Here is a 22705-nt window from a genome sequence, read left to right as displayed (position 1 = left end):
TTGCTGCACCTGGACTAATTGCTTAACAAGCTCTTCCATGCTTTCAGACTGTGTTCGCAATACTGTAAGCTGCCTTTACCCAGGACATTCAATTTTTATACTGCAATCGCCTGTGCTTTCTGGAACTTTAGGCCCCCATTCTCCATCCATTTTAGGGATTCACTCACTCTGGTAAACATTAGGTCTTAGTAGCATTCACACAGACAATGCAGTTTTGGTCCAAACACGTGCAGTTTTTATTGCTTCCCACAGGTTGCACAGCACCAAAAGAACAAAATCATAAACATGAATCCCTAGCCTTGTCCAGGCACTAACTAAACAGTGTAGCCCATGACTACTTCAGACACCACTGAGCTAGCCCCAGTTTGGTCAAACAAAACTGATATCATCCATAGCAACCACTGATACTTGATGCAGTTTGGTGCACATGGCCTGTGTAGAATCTTGTCAAAGAGATTCTGGCTTGCCATAATTGTAGAAAAAAGACATGGACTGCACATCCCAATATTCATACTTTGATCTAATGCCTCTTGGCAAAAATTTACAAACTGAACATGAGGTTCTTAGTTTAACATTCTGATCAGACTGTATGAAGCCCACTACCACGTCACAGTGAACCTCCCAGTGGGTCCCTAGCCTGAAAGGTGCGGTGCTGTGCGCAACCCACCATCACAGTGACAGTGCACCAGCAGGGCAGGCGACCTGGTGCCCCACAGCACCCATGCTGCGCTGCCCTACAGGCACAAGACCACAGCAACAATGGCACCACACATCACCAACATCAGGTAAATAGATGTAAAGTGCTCACCTTCCACAATCTCTCAGAACGTGAACTGAGAGCAAAAATAAGCGGAACCCTTCTTGCAGTCTTAATCAGTGATATATGTGATATAAGCCATTTCTTTTGTTTATACAAAGATATATGTGTGGTGCTATGACCATACATTGTTACCTTTCTCTTTACGGCCCATACATCCAGGCTCTGTCTCCCTGTATTACTTTGAGCTCATTCTGTTAACCTCAATCTATGCATTTGTATGTAAAAAAAAATTCCTGTTATGGCAATGCTAGTTAGCATGGCCTTTTTTTTAGTGTTTTGTATATGTTGATCGAATAAAATTAAATTTTATTTTTATCAATTTTTTAAAGATATATTGACTCTTTTTTGGTCTTTGGTAGGATGAATGGAGGTATTGGGGGAACCCCTGGATTTTGGTGTTCTGCTTCGGGGTGATTTCTGTGGAAAAGTTTTGTGTTATCATAATACCCGTAATGGGGGGCTTTGCTTACCACTACTGTGAGGGGGCGGAAGCTGGATGTGGCTCGCGACCCTCTCTCAGAGCTGAATGTGGCTCTCAAGATCAGAAAAGTTGGGGACCACTGCTCTACAGTATACACTATCATATCTCGATTTGTAAGATATCGAGTACAAGTGGGATGTGCAGAAATTCCCGCACTTACACACATTGGCTGCTATCAATGAGGTTATTAATGGTTGTCTGAGGAATGATCTGCCACACTGAAAGCATTTGGGAAAACAAGTCATCAAAACCCACTTTTGGGAGCCCCCTTTGCAATTGCCAACAGATGATGTATTAGATGTGCTCAAAGGGAGAAAAGTGTGGAGGCACTGCATGCCATGGTAGCACGTTTAGACTACACAGGCTGCTCACAGTAGCACGAGGAACATGCAGCCTGACGTTGTCGTGTTGAAAAGCTGCTCCTGAAACACTTTTGGAGAAATGGATATTTTGGACCATTCTGTGAATTGTGGTCCAGTTGTTTAAGGAAGATTGAAATCAGGTTGGTAACCCTGATTACTAGTGCACTAGAATTTTTTTCAAGAACTTTTGCGAACCCTTTTGGATTTGGAAGCTTTAGTAAACTCCTGATCATTCATTATTCTGATCACGTTTTAGTTTCCTCACACTTTGTTAGACATTGAGCTGTTAGTGCAGAATGGACGTGCAAAGGAGCAATGATGTTTATGCCTTCTGTTTAAAGAGACTACGTTAACCTATCTGGCACTTAAAAGGTCAGCGATCTGTAGAGAAAGGTATTTGCATTCACTATTGTTCTACCTCTTCTTACCCAATGTCATAGAATGTTTCTAAATTATGTCACCATAGTAACCTCTACATGGCTAACTACACCAGCTTTTCAGCGCAGACCTGCTGCTGGCACCATACTGCACACTTGTCCAAAGCAGTTCTCTGCTGTAACCTCTGATAGTAAGTACTGCTATTATATCAAGTCTCTTTCAAAAGTAAGATTTTGTGACCACTAAGTACGTTAATTTGTCATGTCTTCTGATATGTGTATATTACCAATTCCATTCATCATTGTAAATTGCTCTAGTTCAGTTGTACTACTTGACAAAGTCAATAAAGTTTGGCTCAAAAGAAATGGACATTTTTGGTGGCATGTCATTTCCTAAAATACATTAATTTTGGGGTAAAAATCTATTTTGCAATTAGTAAAAATCAATTTGGCAATTGGGATCCTTTAAACACATTGAGCAGTTTGGCTTTTACATCCTCTATGTTTTCCTATACATAGCTGACTGTAAAATGAGTAAACTGTGAATCAATGAGCCAACTCTTACTGCTCTTTTTCTGAACTCTTCCAAGCTGATTTATGACCACATCAAAGATGAGCTGAATATTCATGTGGCCATGCATCAGTTTAAAGGATTTCAGAAGAAGAACAAAAATTAGTTACAATCCCTACCAGCAGAGTAATTCCAATGGATAATTCACAGTTAACTCATTCTAGAGCCAACTATCAGCTCTTAAACCAATAAATCCTATACAGTTATAAATCCTATACAGTTATAAATCCTAAACAGATCAAAATTTAGAAACCCAATTACAAAAATGATTTTTAGCCAAAAATGCATGTATGACTTTTACCTGGCGAATGGAGGGGAGACAGGGGCATTGGTAGGGTGGCTACATCAGGCATGCTGAGAGCCAAAGAGGCACCAACAAGCCATTTTGCCTTGTCAATGTATTTAAACACAGCATAATACAATGAAGCGAAGGAAAGATCGTGAAGTAGAGTATTCTCCATTATAACTTCTATATGATCTAAGGCATTTAGTCAGGGTTAACTTCTTGTGTAAGCTGCTTTCAGACACTTATCTATAACATGCTTTGTATTGGAGCCAAATATTTAGTGCTCAGAATTGGACTATATCTTACTATGTCTAATTAGCAAAGTCTTCAATAAAAATAACAATGCCAAGCATACAGTACATGTTTACTGCCCAAGGAAGAGAAGGATACACGGCTAATGTTCACAGTCATTGTATAGCTGTATTCACACTACATTCACAGATCCATCCTTCCGTATGTCATTTTTTATCAAACATGAAACAGATCTTAGCAAGAGGTAGAAGAAAAACATACAAAATGAAAAACACAGCACAGGAGGCGAGAATAAGCTTTTTTATTTTATCGGGGCCAAGTGTGGGGTATGAACAGGGGTTGTCCTAGTAGTGGACAACCCCTTTAAAGGGTTCTTCCCATCTTCATAGATGGATATTGTCAGATACTGATTGTATATCCAAGCACTTTTGTAATTTACTGTTTATTAACCACCAAGTGACCACCAATGTGACTTAAAACTGACCTGAGATATAAGAGAATAGCATCCCCTGATGGGTCAAAATCCAGCAGCTGTCGGCTGTACACTCTAGCTGACAATCTACTGCATCAGTCATGATTGGTGTTGGCACCGACCATGACTGTTTAACACTTTACATGCTGATGTCAATATTAACTACAGAATCTAGATGGTTAACAGAGTGTGAGGGTTCCTTCTTTAACTCCTTTACCTCCCAAGCCTGTTTGCACCTTCATGACCAGGCCAAATTTTACAATTCTGACCAGTGTCACTTTATGAGGTAATAACTCTGGAATGCTTCAACGGATCCCACTGATTCCGAGATTGTTTTTTTTCGTGACATATTGTACTTCATCATAGTGGTAAAATTTCTTTGATTTGACTTGTGTTTATTTAAAAACATTTTTTTTTAGCAATTTTCAATGTTTTAATTTTTATGCCCTTAAATCAGAGACTTATGTCACACAAAATAGTTAAAAAATAAAATTTTTGAAACATATTTTTTTGTTAGGAAGTTATAATTGTTAAAAGTTAATCAGCAACTTCAAATTTTTCCAACAAAATTTACAAAACCATTTTTTCTAGGGACCACTTCACATTTGAAGTGACTTTGAGGGGTCTATATGACAGAAAATACCCAAAAGTGACACCATTCTTAAAAACTGCACCCCTCAAGGTGCTCTAAACCACAGTCAAGAAGTTTATTAACCCTTCGGGTGCTTCACAGACGTTTTTGGAATGCGGAAAAAAAATGAACATTTAGATTTTTTAATTTTTGCAAGAGTAATAGGAAAAAATGGTCCCCAAAATTTGTTAGGCAACTTCTCCAGAGCATGCCAATACCCCATATATGGGGAAAAAACACTGTCTGGGCGCACGGCAGAGCTCGGAAGGGAAGGAGCTCCATTTAACTTTTTAAATGTAAAATTTGCTGGAATAATTAGCAGATGCCATGTCTCGTTCGGAGAGCCCTTGATGTGCCTAAACAATGGAAACTGCCCACAAGTGACACCATTTTGGAAACTAGACCCCTCAGGGAGCTTATCTAGATGTGTGGTGAGCACCTTGAACCCCCAGGTGCTTCACAGAAGTTTATAACATTGAGACGTGAAAATAAAAAAATATAATTTTTCCCTTAAAAATGTTCTTTTAGCCCCAAAGTTTGCATTTTCATAAGAGTAACAGGAGAAATTGCACCATATAATTTTTTGTGCAATTTCTCCTGAGTACACTGATACCTAATATGTGGAGGAAAAGTACTGTTTGGGCACACGGCAGGGACCGGAAGGGAAGGAGTGCCATTCGACTTTTTCAAAGTAAAATTTACTGGAATCATTAGCGGATGCCATGTCCCATTTGGAGAGCCCAGATATGCCTAAACAGTGGAAGCCCCCACAAGTGACACCATTTTGTAAACTAGATCTCTCAAGGAATGTATCTAGATGTGTGGTGAGCACCTTGAGCCCCCAGGTGCTTCACAGAAATTTACAACGCTGAGCTGTTAAAATAAAAAATCACATTTTTCCCACAAAAAAATTGTTTTAGTCCCATTTTTTTTATTTTCATAAGGGTAACAGGAGAAATTGCACTATACAATTTGTTGTGTATTTTCTCCTGAGTACACCGATACCTCATAGGTGGGAGAAAACCACTGTTTGCACACAAGGCGGAGCTCAGAAAGGAAGGAGTGACGTTTTGGAACGCAGACTTTGGAACGCTGGTCTGCGGGTGTCATGTCGCATTTGAAGAGCCTCTAATGTGCCTAAACAGTGGAAACCCCCGACAAGTGACCCCATTTTGGAAACTAGACCCATCAAGGAATTTATCTAGACTTGTGGTGAGAACATTTGGATTTGGGAGTGCAGAATTAGTTGAATTTCTTTTGGGGATCGAGGAGCAATAGCGCTTTTCCAGAGCTTTTATACTATCAGTAACATGGAAGCCCCCTATATTTCTGTTAACAGACGACGGACCTGAGTGGGGGCTTTTTTTGTGGATTGAGTTGAAGCTTTTGTTGAGAACATTTTACATAACGTTTGGGATTAGATTTACATTTACAGTGCTCTATGCTGAGCACTTACTTTAGGGTTTCCATCTAAATCTCCGAATTAAGTGATTCAGATGAAATCCCCGAGGAATCCATTCACTATAATGAGTTAGCAGAGTGTTAAAGGACGAGAGTTTCCCTCCAAAAATATCAGTAATTAATGGGGGAACTCTCCTACTCCTCTATTGAGGTCCGATATTAACTATTAACATCAAACTTGATTATTAATAATTAATATCCACTAACGTTATCTGTGCCTTATACTATACACCAACTGAGACAAAACCGTGTGCTAATAAAAGGTATTTATTACACAAAAGTCTGCAGTTAATATACTACTATTTATCCCATTAACACAGTACACAATAATAATAACAATATACAATTCCCAATTACCTATTTTCCACCCATGTTTCCTAATCACTCATGCAATATCAGCCCACCCAATTATACTAACTTTCCCTATATATATTGTGTATAGATACAAGGATAGTAAGGTTAGTACAATGTATGTAGGGTTAGTAAGTAAAGAGTTACAGGGGAAGAGAGATACTCAGCCATGTGTTAGGTCCATCTCTCCATGTCTCCAACTCAGTCCAAAAAGCAAAAAGGGCAGCACATGAGTGCTCTGGGGTTTTTTAGTCCTGCACAGGAAATGAGGTGGTATTCCCCGCCCACTGGCTAAGGTCTTTGTACATGTCCAGCCATACTCGCAAGTACATGGCTGGACAGTTTGTTGATCCTGCCCCCAACAGCAGCAAACAGACTGAAACACATAAGGAGATGGGGGCCAATATATACATGTACACTTATCTGCAAGCATGGCTAGCATACAGATACATATATACATGTACAACCTAGGACACTTCCCTTTACAATCCCCCTGTTGTCGAGAACACGACAATGAAATTTGAGGGAAGTGTTGTACTGGGATATATTTGCCTACTCAAGCCCCATTTATAAGTTGTGACAGTTCAGGATGAAATGAAGTATAATACTGCACTTAGGTACCTAGACATCAGCCATTACGGCCATCAACTCTTCCCTGCCTTTCACCGTAATCCAACGCATCCCTCCACAGAATACACTCTGCTTCTTTCTTGGATCTTTAATCAAAGTCTTTTTGTTGTTAAAGTCTTTTTGCTGTGGTCCTGTCGTTGCCAGTCTTCAGGTATCTGCCTACCCCAAAGTCGTCTTGCTGGTCAGACTCTGGAATGGCTTTACCCTCAGTGTATAGGTTGGCCCGAGTCACTATCCTGTGTACACCCCTCACCCTGCCAGTCTTTCTAGTCCTCTCCCGCAGCTTGCTTCTGCAGGGTTATGAGTTCTCCTGGCGTGATGAGACTGCTGGGTGTCACAGTGTGTAGTTGGGCCTCACCACGTGGTTTCTTTGAGCACCTCCTTCTTTTTGGGGTACGGTCAATCGTGATCTTTCAGCAGAGGCACGACATCCCTCAGGCACGACTTTCGTCAGGCAATTTTCCTGTAGTCTTGATTGAAGATCGTTGATGAGTTTCTTCCATGGATAGATACGCAGATCTTTACTAGGCAGGTCAGAGTTTCTCGAGTAGGGATTGATGTCACAATACCTAAGTTGACTGCGGGAAGAAACACCGTCTGATACTAACAGACATTCAATCCATCCCTTACGAACTTCACAATAGCTAGGGTTGAAGTGGCAAATACCTTATAAAGTGAGGGGACCTGTCCCTAGAGAAACCTAACTCTATTCCCCCATTCACACAGAACACACATTACAATTCCATTCCAAAATAAGCTTTTGGTTTGAATGCATATAGAGACTTGAGCTAAAATAGCATGTATTCTAACTGATCCATAAAACACATGCAGATCATTGACCCATGTGCAATTGGAGTTCACTACCGTCTGCAAATGCATGAACACCGTCACATGAACACACTTAATGTGGACTGAGTATGTCCATGCACAGGTAGTTCTGCACTTACACCTAAAGTGTCTATATGCACACATATGGAATTTCAGTATACAGTAAAACTCATAAATTTACATTAAATTATATATATACACAATATATATTGGATTCGGGGTAAAGGACTGTGTTTGTCTTATGTCCTTAACCCCCCTCTCTGGCTGAGCTCATGGTGCTCAGCCTGACTTCTGTGCAGTTGGGCAGACAGTCTTTTGATCCTCCTGCAAATCAGAAACAGTCCAATATATAAGATCGCGACCAGGAGGCAATGACAGGAAGAGGCAGATTTGGGGCTTTATTACAGTCTCCTCATGGCTAAAATCAAAGTGGAGATGTTTCAGCTCTGTGACAAACACAAGAGGGGTCTTCTGGCATCTCTCAGGGGTATCTGGGTGAAGGTCAAGACTTCTCTCAGGAGTGATAGGTGTTCTTCAGCACTATGCTCTGCTACATCGATACCTAAAATGGGATTAAGGGAACAATACGCTCCTGGGAGTTCTCCCGGTGCAGTTATTCAACATCCTGGCACTGGATAACCTCCCTTATTTTGATCTTCCCTGTCCCATCAAACTCCCGTTCCTTCAGGGTGACCTCCCCCTGTTAACCTCTCTTGAGCTGCCTAGCAAGTTCCTATTGCATAGGCAATGCCTTGACTCTCTTGAACCCCACAAAATGAATGCAATTTTTCTTTAGTATGCTCCTAGTCAATTGCCTCTGTTTCCTATTCAGACACCCCTTCCAGTTTTTCACAATACAAAAGAGTAACACACAGCCCTCGCAGCTACTTATTCTCCTATACATAGCTTCAAACAGACTACACAGAGACAAAGGCTCATCGTGTATAGTTGGCTTGAACTAATTCAGGATTTCTGGAGTAACATCCCAGTTTGCCAGCCTCATGCCTCATCATGAAACTGCCCATCCCTGGGTTCGGTACTCCCCGTTGCCACATACTACCTATTAAGATATGTAGGCAACCACAACCAGCTGGAACTTCAAGGCCTAGGTGTACAATATATACCTATCCACACCACACCTATCTTAGTCCATGCCGAAAAACCAGCTCACTCGTGGATATGGCTCTATTATCAAAGGAAATATGTTCAAACTAAGGTTCACTGTTTTAAGTTGTATCCTGCATCAAGATTTAAACAAAACCAGGTTATCCGTCCAAACTTCAAGGTCTAAGCACACAGTATAACACGACACTCCATCGTGTACGTCCGTTACCTGTCCATGCTTCTCTGCCTGTCTTAGCTCACGTAATACACCCTTTATTCAATCCAAAATGCACAGAAAACAAAAAAAGCAAACCATTAACAAATTATCCGCCTGAACTTCAAGGCCTAGGTGCACAATGTATACCTGTCCGCACCTTTCTACCTATCTTAGTCCATGCAGCAAAACCAGCTCATCCACGCATGTGGCTCTATTACAAAATGAAAACCAAAAAAAATAAAATACACATTCCTGCGATCTGTGCTACTCTTAACCTTAATTCTATGGAAAAACTGGAGACTTGACAGGGGGTCCGATAGAAAACAGAAAACAACCAGCATACTAACAAATCCTGTTATACATTGCATACACATTGAGACCCCTATAAAGCCTTTCTGCCACCTGTCTGAGCCTCACAGGTCTAACGATATATTTAAACTGTAAAAGAACAAACCGAGTAAATTACAGAACAGTAAAATAAACTAATAAGACAAAACAACTGTATACATATAGAACAGTACAGGTCTGTTAGAAACTCTGCTAATTGAGTTTAAATCAAGGCATACTAGGGAGCAAAATTTACCCTTTCATCCCTTGCTTGCAGTCGGCCATTTTGACACATCTGCACATGGTGGGGCACATGAGACTGAGAGAAAATACTATTTTGTCTCTGTAAATGTCTGTTCTCCATGCTGGACTTCTCACAATTAATTCTCCAATGACAATTCCTTGCAATGTGCCCAAAGTGACCACATTTAAAACACTTAACAGAGCAATATTTCCTCTCTCTCCTTGTACCTGACAATTTGCAGTACCTGGCAATATGACCTGAGCCATCACAGGTATAACATCTAATGGATGCCATGCTTGATGTAGGGCCCCTAACAGAACATACTTCCTTTTGTCTGGATATTTTAAACTGTTCCATCACTAGGGATGCACTTTTAACAATTTTACGTTTGCATTTTCTCATTAATTTACACTTGTCGTTACATTTATTGATTGGATCAAAATTTGATGAAATATTAGATCCATCACTCCCCCCTTTTTGCCCTGCACAGGGCACAATTGGTAGAGAATCTCGCCTTGGTCTCAGAGACAAAGAGAAGGCCGGCACCATGTTTGAAAAATCATTGATGATATTTTGAAAATTTGTAATCAGTTGGGATCTAGTATCAAGATCAACACTCAACTGATTGATTATGGCATCACTAGCTGCTGCCTTGTCCTTAAAAGCTTTGATCTCAGCCCCAGACCGAGACAGCTGTGCCTCAATATCAAGACAATGATTTTTCATCTCAAGCAGTTGCAATTCAAGCATGCAGATCTGCTTATCTCTATCCATATCACATTTACCATTCTCTGCCAGTTGTGTCTGTAAGGCACAAACTCTCTGCAAATTTGTTACACAACACTGGCAGTGAAACTTTGGGGGATCTTCCTTACACAATGAGTCCTCATATACACAAATCAGTTTTGCTAGCATGTGGAGCCGTTTGCTTGTTTTATTCAAAACAGACCGTCTGTCTATACACATGCTATCATGAGCACATGCTTGATCCAATAGAGCAGACCACAGCAATTCTGCAGATTTGGGTGTACTGGGGTGCACTGGGTTAAATTTACTGTGTTTTGCCAAGCATTTCAGGGTGGATAAATCCATACTCACTCTTCCTGGAGTCATCACGGTCATCCTCCTTGTCCCTTCTGTGCTGCTTGAAAAAGGTCCTTTTACCTCCGGAACGCCTTTTCCTGACCAGCTGGACTTTCCCTTGAGAACGACTATGCCTCTTTGGAAGAATGCCTTGGTATAGATCACCCCAAATGCTCAAAGATTGTAAAGCAAACAGAAAAACGTTAAAAAAAAATCAGAACAAAACAAAAGATTGGGTTCTTCTGTTGTGGATTTTGTACTGTGTATCACTCAGGCTGAAGAGCTGCGTCGCTCATCCGAACTATCAGGGCACCGAACGCACAGAATAGCACAACACTTCACCGTGTATCAATGCTATCTCTGTCCACGTCCCTCCGGCCTGATCAGCACACGGACACAGGTTTTCACAGAGTGAAACACGAAAACCAAATCACAACAGTTGGGCCTGGCTCGCCATTGTTAAAGGACGAGAGTTTCCCTCCAAAAATATCAGTAATTAATGGGGGAACTCTCCTACTCCTCTATTGAGGTCCAATATTAACTATTAACATCAAACTTGATTATTAATAATTAATATCCACTAACGTTATCTGTGCCTTATACTATACACCAACTGAGACAAAACCGTGTGCTAATAAAAGGTATTTATTACACAAAAGTCTACAGTTAATATACTACTATTTATCCCATTAACACAGTACACAATAATAATAACAATATACAATTCCCAATTACCTATTTTCCACCCATGTTTCCTAATCACTCATGCAATATCAGCCCACCCAATTATACTAACTTTCCCTATATATATTGTGTATAGATACAAGGATAGTAAGGTTAGTACAATGTATGTAGGGTTAGTAAGTAAAGAGTTACAGGGGAAGAGAGATACTCAGCCATGTGTTAGGTCCATCTCTCCATGTCTCCAACTCAGTCCAAAAAGCAAAAAGGGCAGCACATGAGTGCTCTGGGGTTTTTTAGTCCTGCACAGGAAATGAGGTGGTATTCCCCGCCCACTGGCTAAGGTCTTTGTACATGTCCAGCCATACTCGCAAGTACATGGCTGGACAGTTTGTTGATCCTGCCCCCAACAGCAGCAAACAGACTGAAACACATAAGGAGATGGGGGCCAATATATACATGTACACTTATCTGCAAGCATGGCTAGCATACAGATACATATATACATGTACAACCTAGGACACTTCCCTTTACACAGAGTTACTCTGGACTCCATCTGGCCTCTGTTCAGCTGTTTTTTTCTTTTCAGAAGTGCACAAAACTATGGCCGACGGCAGTTTTATGCAGGCCTAAAAAGATAGACACTGCTGGATCATAGGTTAGACAGTGTCCACAGTGTCCTCATTATAGGGAATCTTCAGTCGGGGGTTCCATCTGAATCACATATTTCAGGTATTTACACGGAAACCCCGGTGTAAGCATTCAGCTCAGACAAGATGACTAGAGATGAGCTATGGCCAGCAGCGGTCGCGAGTCTGCAGTTCGCAGGTCCGGCAAGGGTTGCCTAGCCTGGGTCTTTTTAGAGACCGCAAAGGATGACACAACTCACGTTATCTGCCAATTTTGTTAAAAACTACTGAGTAGAAGCAATAATTGCAATAATTTGACTACTACATGCATCAACTGGCACATGCGCGATCAACATGCGTTAGACTGGGAATCTCACTGCGCTAAAACGCAGACTAGCAGGCCTCGCCAACCACCGGCCGCCCCATCAACCACAACTGCTGCTTCTTCCTCCTCCGTGACCATGGCAAGTGTTCTCACACAGGTCTCCGGCCGCAGAACCTCCACTTTTTTACCCGCTACAGTCGGAGTGAGTGAGAGCCCGTCAACTGTTACGGAAGTGGACATGCCTGCTGTTTTTGACAGATCTCAGACACTGAGCACACCACATCTTTCTCAATTCACCATAACATCTCTGCTTGCATCTCTCTCACAATCCAGCAGTTTGTCATGTTCCCCCTACTCCACCTTCTCTCAGCACAGCAGCCAGCTTTCGGTCCCGCAGTTGTGGTCACGTAAAAGATTGTTTCCTCGTTTACACTTGCCAAAGTAAAGAGCTTGAACTTCACCATCTCCAATCTGTTGGCCACGGAAATGCTGCCTTTCCGTTTGGTGGATATAGACGGTTTCTGAAAGCTGATGGCCGTTGCAGTCCCCCAGTACCAGTTGCCCAGTTGCCATTACTTCTCTAAGAAAGATGTGCCTGCGCTACACCAGCATGTTGCAAACAACATCACCCGTTACTTGAAAAATCTATGTCTGACAGGGTGTATTTCACCACTGACACCTAGACAAGTAAGCATGCCAGAGACATTAAATCTCGCTGACTGGGCACTGGGTGACTCAGGTGTCTGTGGGGGCAGGCGCTGAATGGACTTCTCCACTAGTCTTGGAATCCCCAAGGCTTGCAGGGCACGTGGGGATGGAAAACTAAACCACTGCCCACCAGAAGATGGAGAACCAAACTACTAGACAACAGGGGATGGAGAACTAAACTACTAAACACCTAGGGTTGGAGAACTAAGCCACTACACACCAGAAGATGGAGAACTAAATTAATAGACAACAGGGGTTGGAGAACTAAACTACTAAACACATAGGGTTGAAGAACTAAACCACTACACACCAGGGAATGGAGAACTAAACCACTAGACACCAAGTCTTGGAATCCCCAAGGCTTGCGGGACAAACCTCTGTATCTAACACTTCCTCCACTGCTTCTGCCTTCTCCACCTCCTCAACAACCTCCACCTGTGCCCTCAACCTCTGCCTTAATGAGACACGCATTCCAACAGTGCAGAGAGAATCTCCCCCACCTCCGTACTGCGCAGCCACGGCTCACTGCAATCAGGCAGAGTTTTAAATTAATATGCCTTGGAGGTCACAGTCATACAACTCGAGTTGTGGACAGCTATCCATGCCGAGTTTGAGCAATGGCTGTCTCCACTGAACCTGGAGCCAGGGAAGGCCATGTGCGATAACGGTGCGAACCAGGTGGCGGCCCTACTCCAGGGCAACCTCACATACTTGCTTTGCATGGCTCACATCCTCAACCTGGTGGTACAGCAATTTCTCCACCACTATCCCGGCCTGAATGCGCTGCTGCAGAAACCTCAGTCGCTGTGTGCTCACTTCCGCCATTCGCAACCCGAGGTTCATCGGGACATGCTGGAGCACACTTTGTATAGTCTGCGTGAGGAGGTGGTGGTTCCAGGGGAAGAGGAGGAAGTAGATGATGATGTGGAAGGATGGTCGCGCAGGTGGTTTCCATGGAAGGGTGGATTACAGTGATCACGGGGGGCTCATGATACCAGACAAACTGAAGGTGGAGAATCTAAGGAACAAATGGAGGAGGACGAGGAGGAAGAGATGATGGGTGCACAACAGTTAGGAGATGAACAAGATAATGATCCCCTCATTGTTGTCCGTGGTTGGCCTGAGGGGACGGAGGAAGCAAGCTTGAGTTTTATACCGCCACCAACACACTATGGTCTTGGACCTCATGGAAGAGACTGTCCCATGAGCGACTTCTTGCTGCACTATCTGCAACATGATTGTTGCCCGTATTTTTAGGATCAGAAATAGTGCTGATTACTGGGTTGCCACTCTGTTCGATCCACGGTATAAGAGTAAATTTTGCTAGATGCTTTTCCCCCTGGAAAAGGATGCGACCATGCTGGAGTATCAAGACATGCTTGAAAACAATCTTGAGAGTGGTTTACGCCAAGACAGCAGTGACGCACACAGTGTACATCGCAGTTATAGACTTCCAACCCTGGGAACATTGAGTCGTCAATGCAAAAACATTAACAGCAGCAGCAGTGTAAATGGCAGATACAATTTCTTTGAGTCGCTTCACTCATTTCTCAGACCAGCCCGTGCACCAGCAGAGTGTAGTGTGGACCGCTCAACTTTCATCAAGACGAACAAGTCATGGATCTCCAATGACTTTTGCACCCCAGTCACAGACTGGGCAGACTAGGCGATGGTGTAGTTATTAGTGTGCTGCATTGATCTCGCGTTATTGCAGTCTGTGACACCTTTGTTGTGACTTCTGTCCCTGCTGTTGCTACTGCTGCTGATGTTACTAACAATTTTTTGAAATGTGGAGACTCCAAGTTGGGTCTCCATCTGGTGGGTTGCCTGTAGTGGAAGGGGTGTCAGAGCCCCATTATACTATTTCTACTCTGGGGAAATTGATAATCTCTGTAAAGCGCTGTGGAATTAATGGCGATATATAAGTGAGTAAAATAAATAAATAAAAATTGATGCCACTTTAGTGGTATCTGCCCATAATTCTTGGAAATGTCTGGTCTCCAAGTTGGGTCTCCTTCATGTGTGTTGTCTGAATTTGGCAAAGCTCTAGAGCACCAGACATACATCTGTCACTCCTCTACCTTTTACTGATCAAAGTTTAAGCTAGAAATACTGCTCCAAGCCCTGTCCAATGCTGAAATGTGGCCTGGTTTCATGTGGGTGCTAAATGTGGTTTAGACACACTGTAGGGTTCAGAAGGGAGGGGGGGCATTTGGATTTGCTTGATTTCTTTTGGGAAGTGAGGAGTCATTAGTCATTACGCTTTTCCAAATCCTTTGTACTACTAGTAACATGGAAGCCCCCTATATTTCCGTTAACAGATGATGGACCTGAGTGGGGACTTGCTTTTGTTGTGGATTGAGTTAAAGCTTTTATTGGGAACATTTTACATAACATTTTGAATCACATTTATCCTACGCTTTATGCTGAGTACTTATATTGGGGTTTTCATCTAAATCACCGAATGACATGATTCAGATGAAATCCCTGAGGGATCCATTCACTATAAGAGGCAGCAGAGCTATTCTGGACTCCATCTGGCCTCTGTCTAGCGGTTTCCTTCTTTTCAGAGGTTCACAAAACTGGCCACTTTTATGCACGCTTAAAATACTGACACGGCCACATGGACAATTTTCCATTCAGGCCGATGGTCCATGTGGAAAAAATTGCAGCATGTACTATTCTAGTCCATTTTACGCATCAGAATAATATGAGTCCGCTTGGTACCTGTTCACAATGCGAACAAGCAAAAAGCTTCAAACAGAGCCAGTTAGACATGTCTGGCCCTCTTTTCAATGCGCCATCTGGACCCTGCCTGACTGCTGGTCATCTGTTTTGAGACCAGTATGCAGTGGGCTATGTTATATCACAGAGTTTATGTGCAGAATTCACAAAATGCATCTAGCACCAGGCGCATGCAACACATAGTCATGTAATTTCTTGAAACTGCACCAATGTAAAGAAGAGTCTACAACTGTTAACTCCAGTCTGTGTTTTGAATGGGTAATGCCAGCCACAGAATTAAACAAGGATCAGAAAAATGTATGTCTTTAATGCTGAAGTCATCCGCAGGATTACTTTAGTTGGCATAAGGGACATTACTTGATATCGCGGATTAAGTTATGCATTGTGTTTATATGGATTTATGTCATGTATTATTACAGGTGTTACAGATGGAAGAACAAATGCCACTACAGCGTAATGTCCAGCCGCAAGATAATCACAGAGTGTCCTTCCACCTTCCTGCCATAGTCACAGACAGTAATCCACATAGGGAACCATTTATCCAGATCTCTCCAATGCCAGATAATACACTTCTGACTGTAGGACAAGATGGTGTAGTCTCAGTCTGGACACCAGATCTGAAGTTGAAGAAAAGTCGCTGCATACTGGTAATGTTAGTTAGTCACTAAGGATGACCTCTATCTTAATTATTGGAAAGGAAAACTAAAACCTAAAACTTAGATGAATTGGATTTCAAAGAGAATCTACCTTTCTATGAGGGATATTGAGGATATGTGATGACTTTCAACACTTAAGGGAACCTGTTATGTCCAATAATGCTATTAACTTGCAAATATAGGGTTAATCTGCATGTTAATAGTGTTATGAAGGTGCCAGGCCTGCCATTCTGCAAGCACCGTTCCTAGGAGAAAATTAACTTTTATTGTCCTGGTAGCTGCCTGCTTTCAGTCATGCAGGCGTGCCCAGAGCAATCAGTCACGACCCCAGAACTGACTGACAGCCAGCTGTCATGGCTCAGCTTGGGGATTCCATCCGGTGATCTGTTGCAGCGTGGTCGGTACCCGTGTCTGTGTCTCCTTCCGTGTCCAGATGCTGATGGTTTCTGTTGTCTTTATTTTCTCTTTATTTGGTTAGCTCCTCTCCAGGTGTTTTCCATTTCCCCGTTTTGGTCTGCCCTATCACATTCTGGGTGGGGTTTTATATGTTCACCCTTAAGGGGTTTTCCCACGAACAAAAGTTAATTTTAATCAATAGATCTTGGAATAATAATAACTTATTATTGAATATATTTAAATAAAATGTTCCTGTGCTGAGATAATCTTATAAATGTGCCCCTGCTGTGTACTGTGTAATGGCTGTGTCTGACCGTACAGGGACATGGTCTGATCATACCACAGCTCCTGGGCAGGGGGGAAGATAAAAAGAGAATACATATATTACAGCAGAGGATCACAGCTGATTTTTTCTTTGAAGTAAAACATTTCCCGACCTGTTTTTAAACAATGTTTTATTTTACATATAGTGTATGTAAACTTCTGGTTTCAACTGTATATATCTATATACTTGAGTATATAACCGAGTATAAGCCGAGGGGGGCTTTTTCAGCACAAAAAATATGCTGAAAAACTCAGCTTATACTCGAGTATATACGATACTGTATATTTAATCTCTTTAGGTCTGTTCTCATGTTCATAAAGTGCTGTGCTAGGAGGCTCCATCATTACTGCAAATCTGTAGCTCTTCATGAATTTAATGCCGCCATTTCTTTTTGCCAAAAAGAAACTGATAGGCTGCGTGCCCACGATGTGGATTGAATGCGTTTCCACGGCGGAAACACATTAAAATCACTTGTTAAGAGGACAGGGATGTATCCCAATGATAATCCGTATGTGCTGTGCACATGCTGCGGAAATTTCCGCTGCGGATTATCATTGCGGAACAACCAATTTGTGCACGATTTTGTGGCAAAATTGCGTCCATTGACTTGCATTGAACCGCATAATATCCGTATGTATACATGTGGATGTTATGCGGTTCAATGCGCGGATGGTACCTGGGTCTGGAGAAGAGGAGACTCTCCTCCAACCTGGGTACCATCGTACCTGCAAGTAAAAAATAAAAAAAAATTATTCATATTCACCTCTCCAGAGGCCCCCGGTCTCCTCCCGGCCGCGTCCCCTCTCCTCGGCGTCCCGCGGTGTACTGGCAGGACCTGCGGTGACGTCATTTAGTCAGCTGATGGTCACGCAACCATCACCTGACCGCTGATGTCAGCGGTTGCGTGACCATCAGCTGACTAAATGACGTCACCGCAGTTCCTGCCAGTACACCGCGGGACGCTGAGGAGAGGGGCCGCCGGAGAGGTGAATATAAGATTTTTTATTTCTTTTTACTTTTTTAATTCTTTTTTTTACTTTAGATGCAGCATTTGATAGTAGAAATGTCCTCTAAAACGCATGCACAAACGCATATAAAAACGCTGAAAAAACGCATGTAAAATCCGCATGCGTTTTTTCTGCCAAGGAGATGCAGAAATGCTCAGGAAATTTCTGCTTCAAATCTGCATCGTGGGCACATACCCGAAGGCTATGTTCACACATTGCATTTTTGCTGCATTTTTTTTCTGCAGCAACACCTGCTCTCTTGCCAGGAGTTTTGTTCAGGATTTTTGCTGCTTTTTTGCTTGTTTTTTGGTGCATTTTTTTTTACTGTCCTTTTGTCTCTTTTATGCATGTACATAAAGTTCAGTGGAAAAAAAAACTCATTCTGGTTTTGGCAAAAAAAAAGGGCTGAAAAACCGGACTCCTACGTTTTTCAGCGTTTTTTTCACCACCCATTACTTCCAATGGGTGTAAAAACGCTGAAAAAATTGCTGAAAGAAGTGACATGTTCTATTTTGCAAAGAAAAAAACATGCAAAGCACAAAATCCTGATAAAAAAAACATGATGTGTGCATGAGATTTCTGGAATCTCATAGACTTTGCTGGTACTGTAAAACGCAGCTGAAAATTTGCATAACAAAAACGCATCAAAAAATGCTGAAAAAAACATGATGTGTGAACATAGCCTTAGGGCATGTGCACACATTTAATATTTGGTGTGGAAATGTCTGCACCATTTCTGCATCTCTTAGCAGGAAAAACACAGTGGTAAAAACACACATTTTTGCCATGTTTTTCATGCAGATTTTCCCCACTCATTAGCATGAGTGAAATCTGCAGCAAAAACACGGAAAGAACTGACATGCTGAAGATTTAAATCTGCACCAAATCTGTAAGTCACAAATAAGCAACGTGTGCATCAGACTTCAGGATTCTCATTCACTTTGCTGGATTCTGGAAATCCTTCAGGTTTGGTGAAAAATCTGTGCAGAAACAAAAGTGTCAAACCTGCAACGTGTGCACAAGTCCTTATAGGAAGTGTTCCCTAATTATAGTTGTATGAGAAGCATATCCTGAAGCCTATATCTAGTTTTACTCTACTCCGGAGTCAGTGACTGTGACATTACTAATTCAACAGAACATCAGCCATTCTAGCCGCTATTTATGCTGCGTTATTGAATTTTACATATACTGAGAATTGACTGCCTTCTCATATGTTCTCTATCAGAATATCTTCACATTCATTGTTTGGTACCTCTATGTATATAAGTTTAGAGGCTTAACATATGTTTTACAGGATGAGCAGAAACAACCAAACAAGAAAATTAAATGGATTTCTGATTCTACACTGATGCCTCAGTATAACAAATTAATTGTCGGCACTTGGTAAGAATGTTGTCATGTTACAAGTTTATTATTTTTATATGTTGGTCCCACTAAATTTTTTAGCCCCAGAAGAACCATCTAAAGAGAACCTGTCAGCACAATTTTGTAATGTAAAGTAAAGACATGGCTGTAATGGTGCTGTAATACAGATTACATTGATACCTTTGGTGAAGAAATCCGCTTTGTTGTTCTTCTTTAATCAGCATTTGAAGTTTTCTGCTCATTAGATTTTGGTGCACAGGGGCCGGACTGTACACTGGGTCTTCTCCTCCTTGTTTGCGATTCCCCAGCCCTTCGCCTGCCTCCGGTCTTTGAATGACAGGTCACTGCTGAGATTTCAGAGGAGGTCGGTCATTCAAAGACCAGAAGCAGGCGGAGAGGCTGGAGAATCACAAAAAGGGAGGAGAAGACCCAGTGTACAGTCCGGCCCCTGTGCACCGAAATCTAATTAGCAGAAAACTTCAAATGCTGATTAAAGAAGAAACACAAAGCGGATTTCTTCACCAATGGTATCAATGTAATCTCTATTACAGCACCATTACAGCCATGTCTTTACTTTACATTACAAAATCGTGCTGACAGGTTCTCTTTAAGTGCCTACAAGAAGCCATCTGAAATGTTAGGAGGTTTGGTATCCATTAAATTACTGCTGTGCATTTCTATTTGCAGTGACAGAGAGATTCGCCTGTATGAGCTTTCCAACTTTGAACCATATTGTCAAATCGTTGGTTTTGAGACAATGCCTCTGCACTTGGGTTACAGGTAACCTCTACTTTACATTGGCATACTCCTTAAGTGACATAGTGTTATTGTTTCTGATATTAAGTAACAAATTTACCTTTGCGTACCACTATACTGATTAGATATTATGCGACTTAAACATGATAGAGAAGTAAGAAACAAAGCTTTATTTCTGTATTCTGCATATGATATAAAACTGGCAAAAGAAAAAGAAACACTTAGACTTTGATTCATGACACATTTTCATTAGACTTCTAGCATAAGTGCTTGTCCATATACTGCATTTTTTTCACGGTAAAGAGAAATCAACATTTTATGGCACCAGGAAAATGAACCAGATTTCTGAAGTCTCAATGCTGCTTATTTTCTCCTTACAGATTTCAACCCCCAAAGCAGTTTTTCAAATCTGCAGCATGTTATTTCTTTCAGGATTTTTACAGAATTTTTCACCCATTCAAATGAATGGGGAAAAAATGCAGCAAGTAAAAAATTGTCAAAATCACATAATTTATTCAGCGTTTTTCCTTCTCTGCTCAAACTCTGGTTTGTATTGTCGAAAAATCAGCTGCAAATACTCTGTGTGTGCACGTACCCTTAAAGGGGTTGTTCAGGCTTGTGATGAAAGTCTACAATCACTCAATTTTTGAATCCTCACAACACGCTATCAGGATCTTCTTGTGCCGTCGGCGAGAGTGAGTGGTCAATTTGCATACTTCCAGCCATATTCAGAGTAGGTGTGAAAGGCCTTGCTTAATTCAATTCGGGAATTGGATGTTTCGCCCCCAGCAGTTCGCCCCCAGCAGTTTGCCCCCAGCAGTTTGCCCCCAGCAATTCGCCCCCGGGTACATTTCGCCCCCGGGTACATTTCGTCCACAGCATTTGGCCCCAAGGATGTTTTGACCCCGCACATTTCACCCCTGCACATATCGCTCCCAGTAAGCCCCCGGATGTTTCGCCCCACGAAACGTCCGGGGGCGAAATGTGCGGCGGCGAAATGTGCGGGGGCGAAATGTACCTGGGGGCGAACTGCTGGGGGCAAATTGCGAAACTTCCTATAACTGAGACCGCCTGCTCTCTCCACCGGGATTGGAGAATCCTGACAGCGTTCAGTTCGTGTGCTGTTAAGATTCAAAAGTCTGCAATCACATGCCTGGACAACCCCTTTAAACTTTGTTAAAAAGTCGCAAAACCTTTGTGGAGCTTGTAGTTTTGCAACAATTTTGTGACTTTTGGTGTTTTTGCACCATCTTCGGAAACTTTTTTGAAAAGTGGGCAGTATTTAATAAGGACAGGGTATGACCGAGCATAATTTATGTCAAAATGTGGATCAATTGAGGCAGGAGTGTACTCCAATCGAGGCCTGGAGTACGCTTTCTACAGTGGCACATGACAGCTGAAAGATGCGCTAATTTTATCTAGAGGCGCCTGCATCTTAATGAATTTGGTGCATCCTAATTCAGCTCACCCTTTATCTATGCTGGCTTACAAAATACCGGTCTGGATCATTTGAGGCCATAATCATTACTTATAGACCAAGGTTATTGGATGCATTTGCATTGTTCAGGTTTGAGAATTTTACCAATTTTCCTGTATGAACATATAGTTGCAAAATTATTCAATTCCTATTGCAAATTAAGTTTATCAACAAAATTTACAAACTTTGTGCTGTTTACAATAAACCAATCAGACAAGAGTAAATTAAATAGCCCAACACAACTAATATAACATGTGGTTTCTCTAAATTCAACACAAAATGCCATTTTTAAGGACTGCTGCTGTCTCAGAAGTATTTACTCGATCGTGACAAGTGTCTTTTGTACTTAGTAGAGCACCTTTGACTGTTATGACCTGCTACAGACGTAAGAACACCCTGCTTATAGCAAAACATGGCGATGGCTAAGTAATGTTCTGGGGCTGCTTTGCTTCCTCTGACACCTGCACTGTGTGGAGGCAAGATGGTTCAATCAATTATCAGGAAATCTCAGGAGAAAACATCTGTGAGTAAACTTAAGCTTGGACGTCATTGAACTTCAAACAGTCACCGGACTTGAACTCCGTAGACAATCATTAGTGGAATTTGAAGAAAGTGGTTGCAGAATACAAACCCAAGAATATAAGTGAACTGGAGGCCATTGCCCACAAGGAATGGGCAGAGAGTCCTCAGGAACACTGCCAGGGGCTGATGTCTGACTATGCATCACATTTGTAGCAGGTCACAGCAGCCAAAGTTGCTCTATCACTGGAATGAAGCGGTGTGGTGCTGGGGGGGAGGGTTGTATTAGTTTGTTTGAATGTAAATAAATCTAATCCTTGGAAGATAATGACAACTTTATTGTATTTTATGTATAACAATAATATATAATGATACCATGTAACATTGAATATCCCTTTGTTCTACTGATATTTCTTTTAAAAACGTTATTGTGTAATTTTTTTTAATAAAAATGATCTGATTAAAAAACCTAAATTGCTCTACCAAGTACTAAGGACACTTGTAATGCAAGGTTTGAATAATTCTGAACTGGAAAAAGTAAATAAAGTGGCATTTTGTCTTGAATTTGGATAAACCGTTTGTTATATTTATTATGTTGAGACATTTAAATTGTTCTTAT

At 41.7% G+C, this 22705-nt stretch overlaps 1 protein-coding gene across 4 annotated transcripts in view; it reads left to right on the top strand.

Annotated features, from left to right (window-relative positions):
* The first annotated feature begins 1671 nt into the window (after nt 1-1671).
* The window catches only part of LOC141171977 (cilia- and flagella-associated protein 337-like), a 63676-nt gene continuing 42642 nt past the window's right edge, over nt 1672-22705 (top strand). For 2 of the 4 annotated variants that reach the window (XM_073655751.1, XM_073655730.1), the window contains exons 1-5: nt 1885-2035; nt 2130-2231; nt 16005-16232; nt 19264-19352; nt 20022-20114. In XM_073655751.1, coding sequence (XP_073511852.1) covers nt 16014-16232; nt 19264-19352; nt 20022-20114 — 401 coding nt within the window. In that variant the 5' untranslated portion in view covers nt 1885-2035; nt 2130-2231; nt 16005-16013. Of the gene's footprint in view, nt 1804-1884; nt 2057-2129; nt 2232-16004; nt 16233-19263; nt 19353-20021; nt 20115-22705 lie in introns of those variants that run through there. The other 2 variants (XM_073655736.1, XM_073655745.1) reach the window with 2 other exon arrangements.

Source organism: Phyllobates terribilis, unplaced genomic scaffold (assembly GCF_046119375.1).
Source record: "Phyllobates terribilis strain yellow unplaced genomic scaffold, ASM4611937v1 Scaffold_1__5_contigs__length_1240528914, whole genome shotgun sequence".
Taxonomy (NCBI): Eukaryota; Metazoa; Chordata; class Amphibia; order Anura; family Dendrobatidae; genus Phyllobates; species Phyllobates terribilis.
The sequence above is the reverse complement of the archived record's forward strand: the minus strand, read 5'-3'. Positions and strand labels throughout refer to the sequence as shown.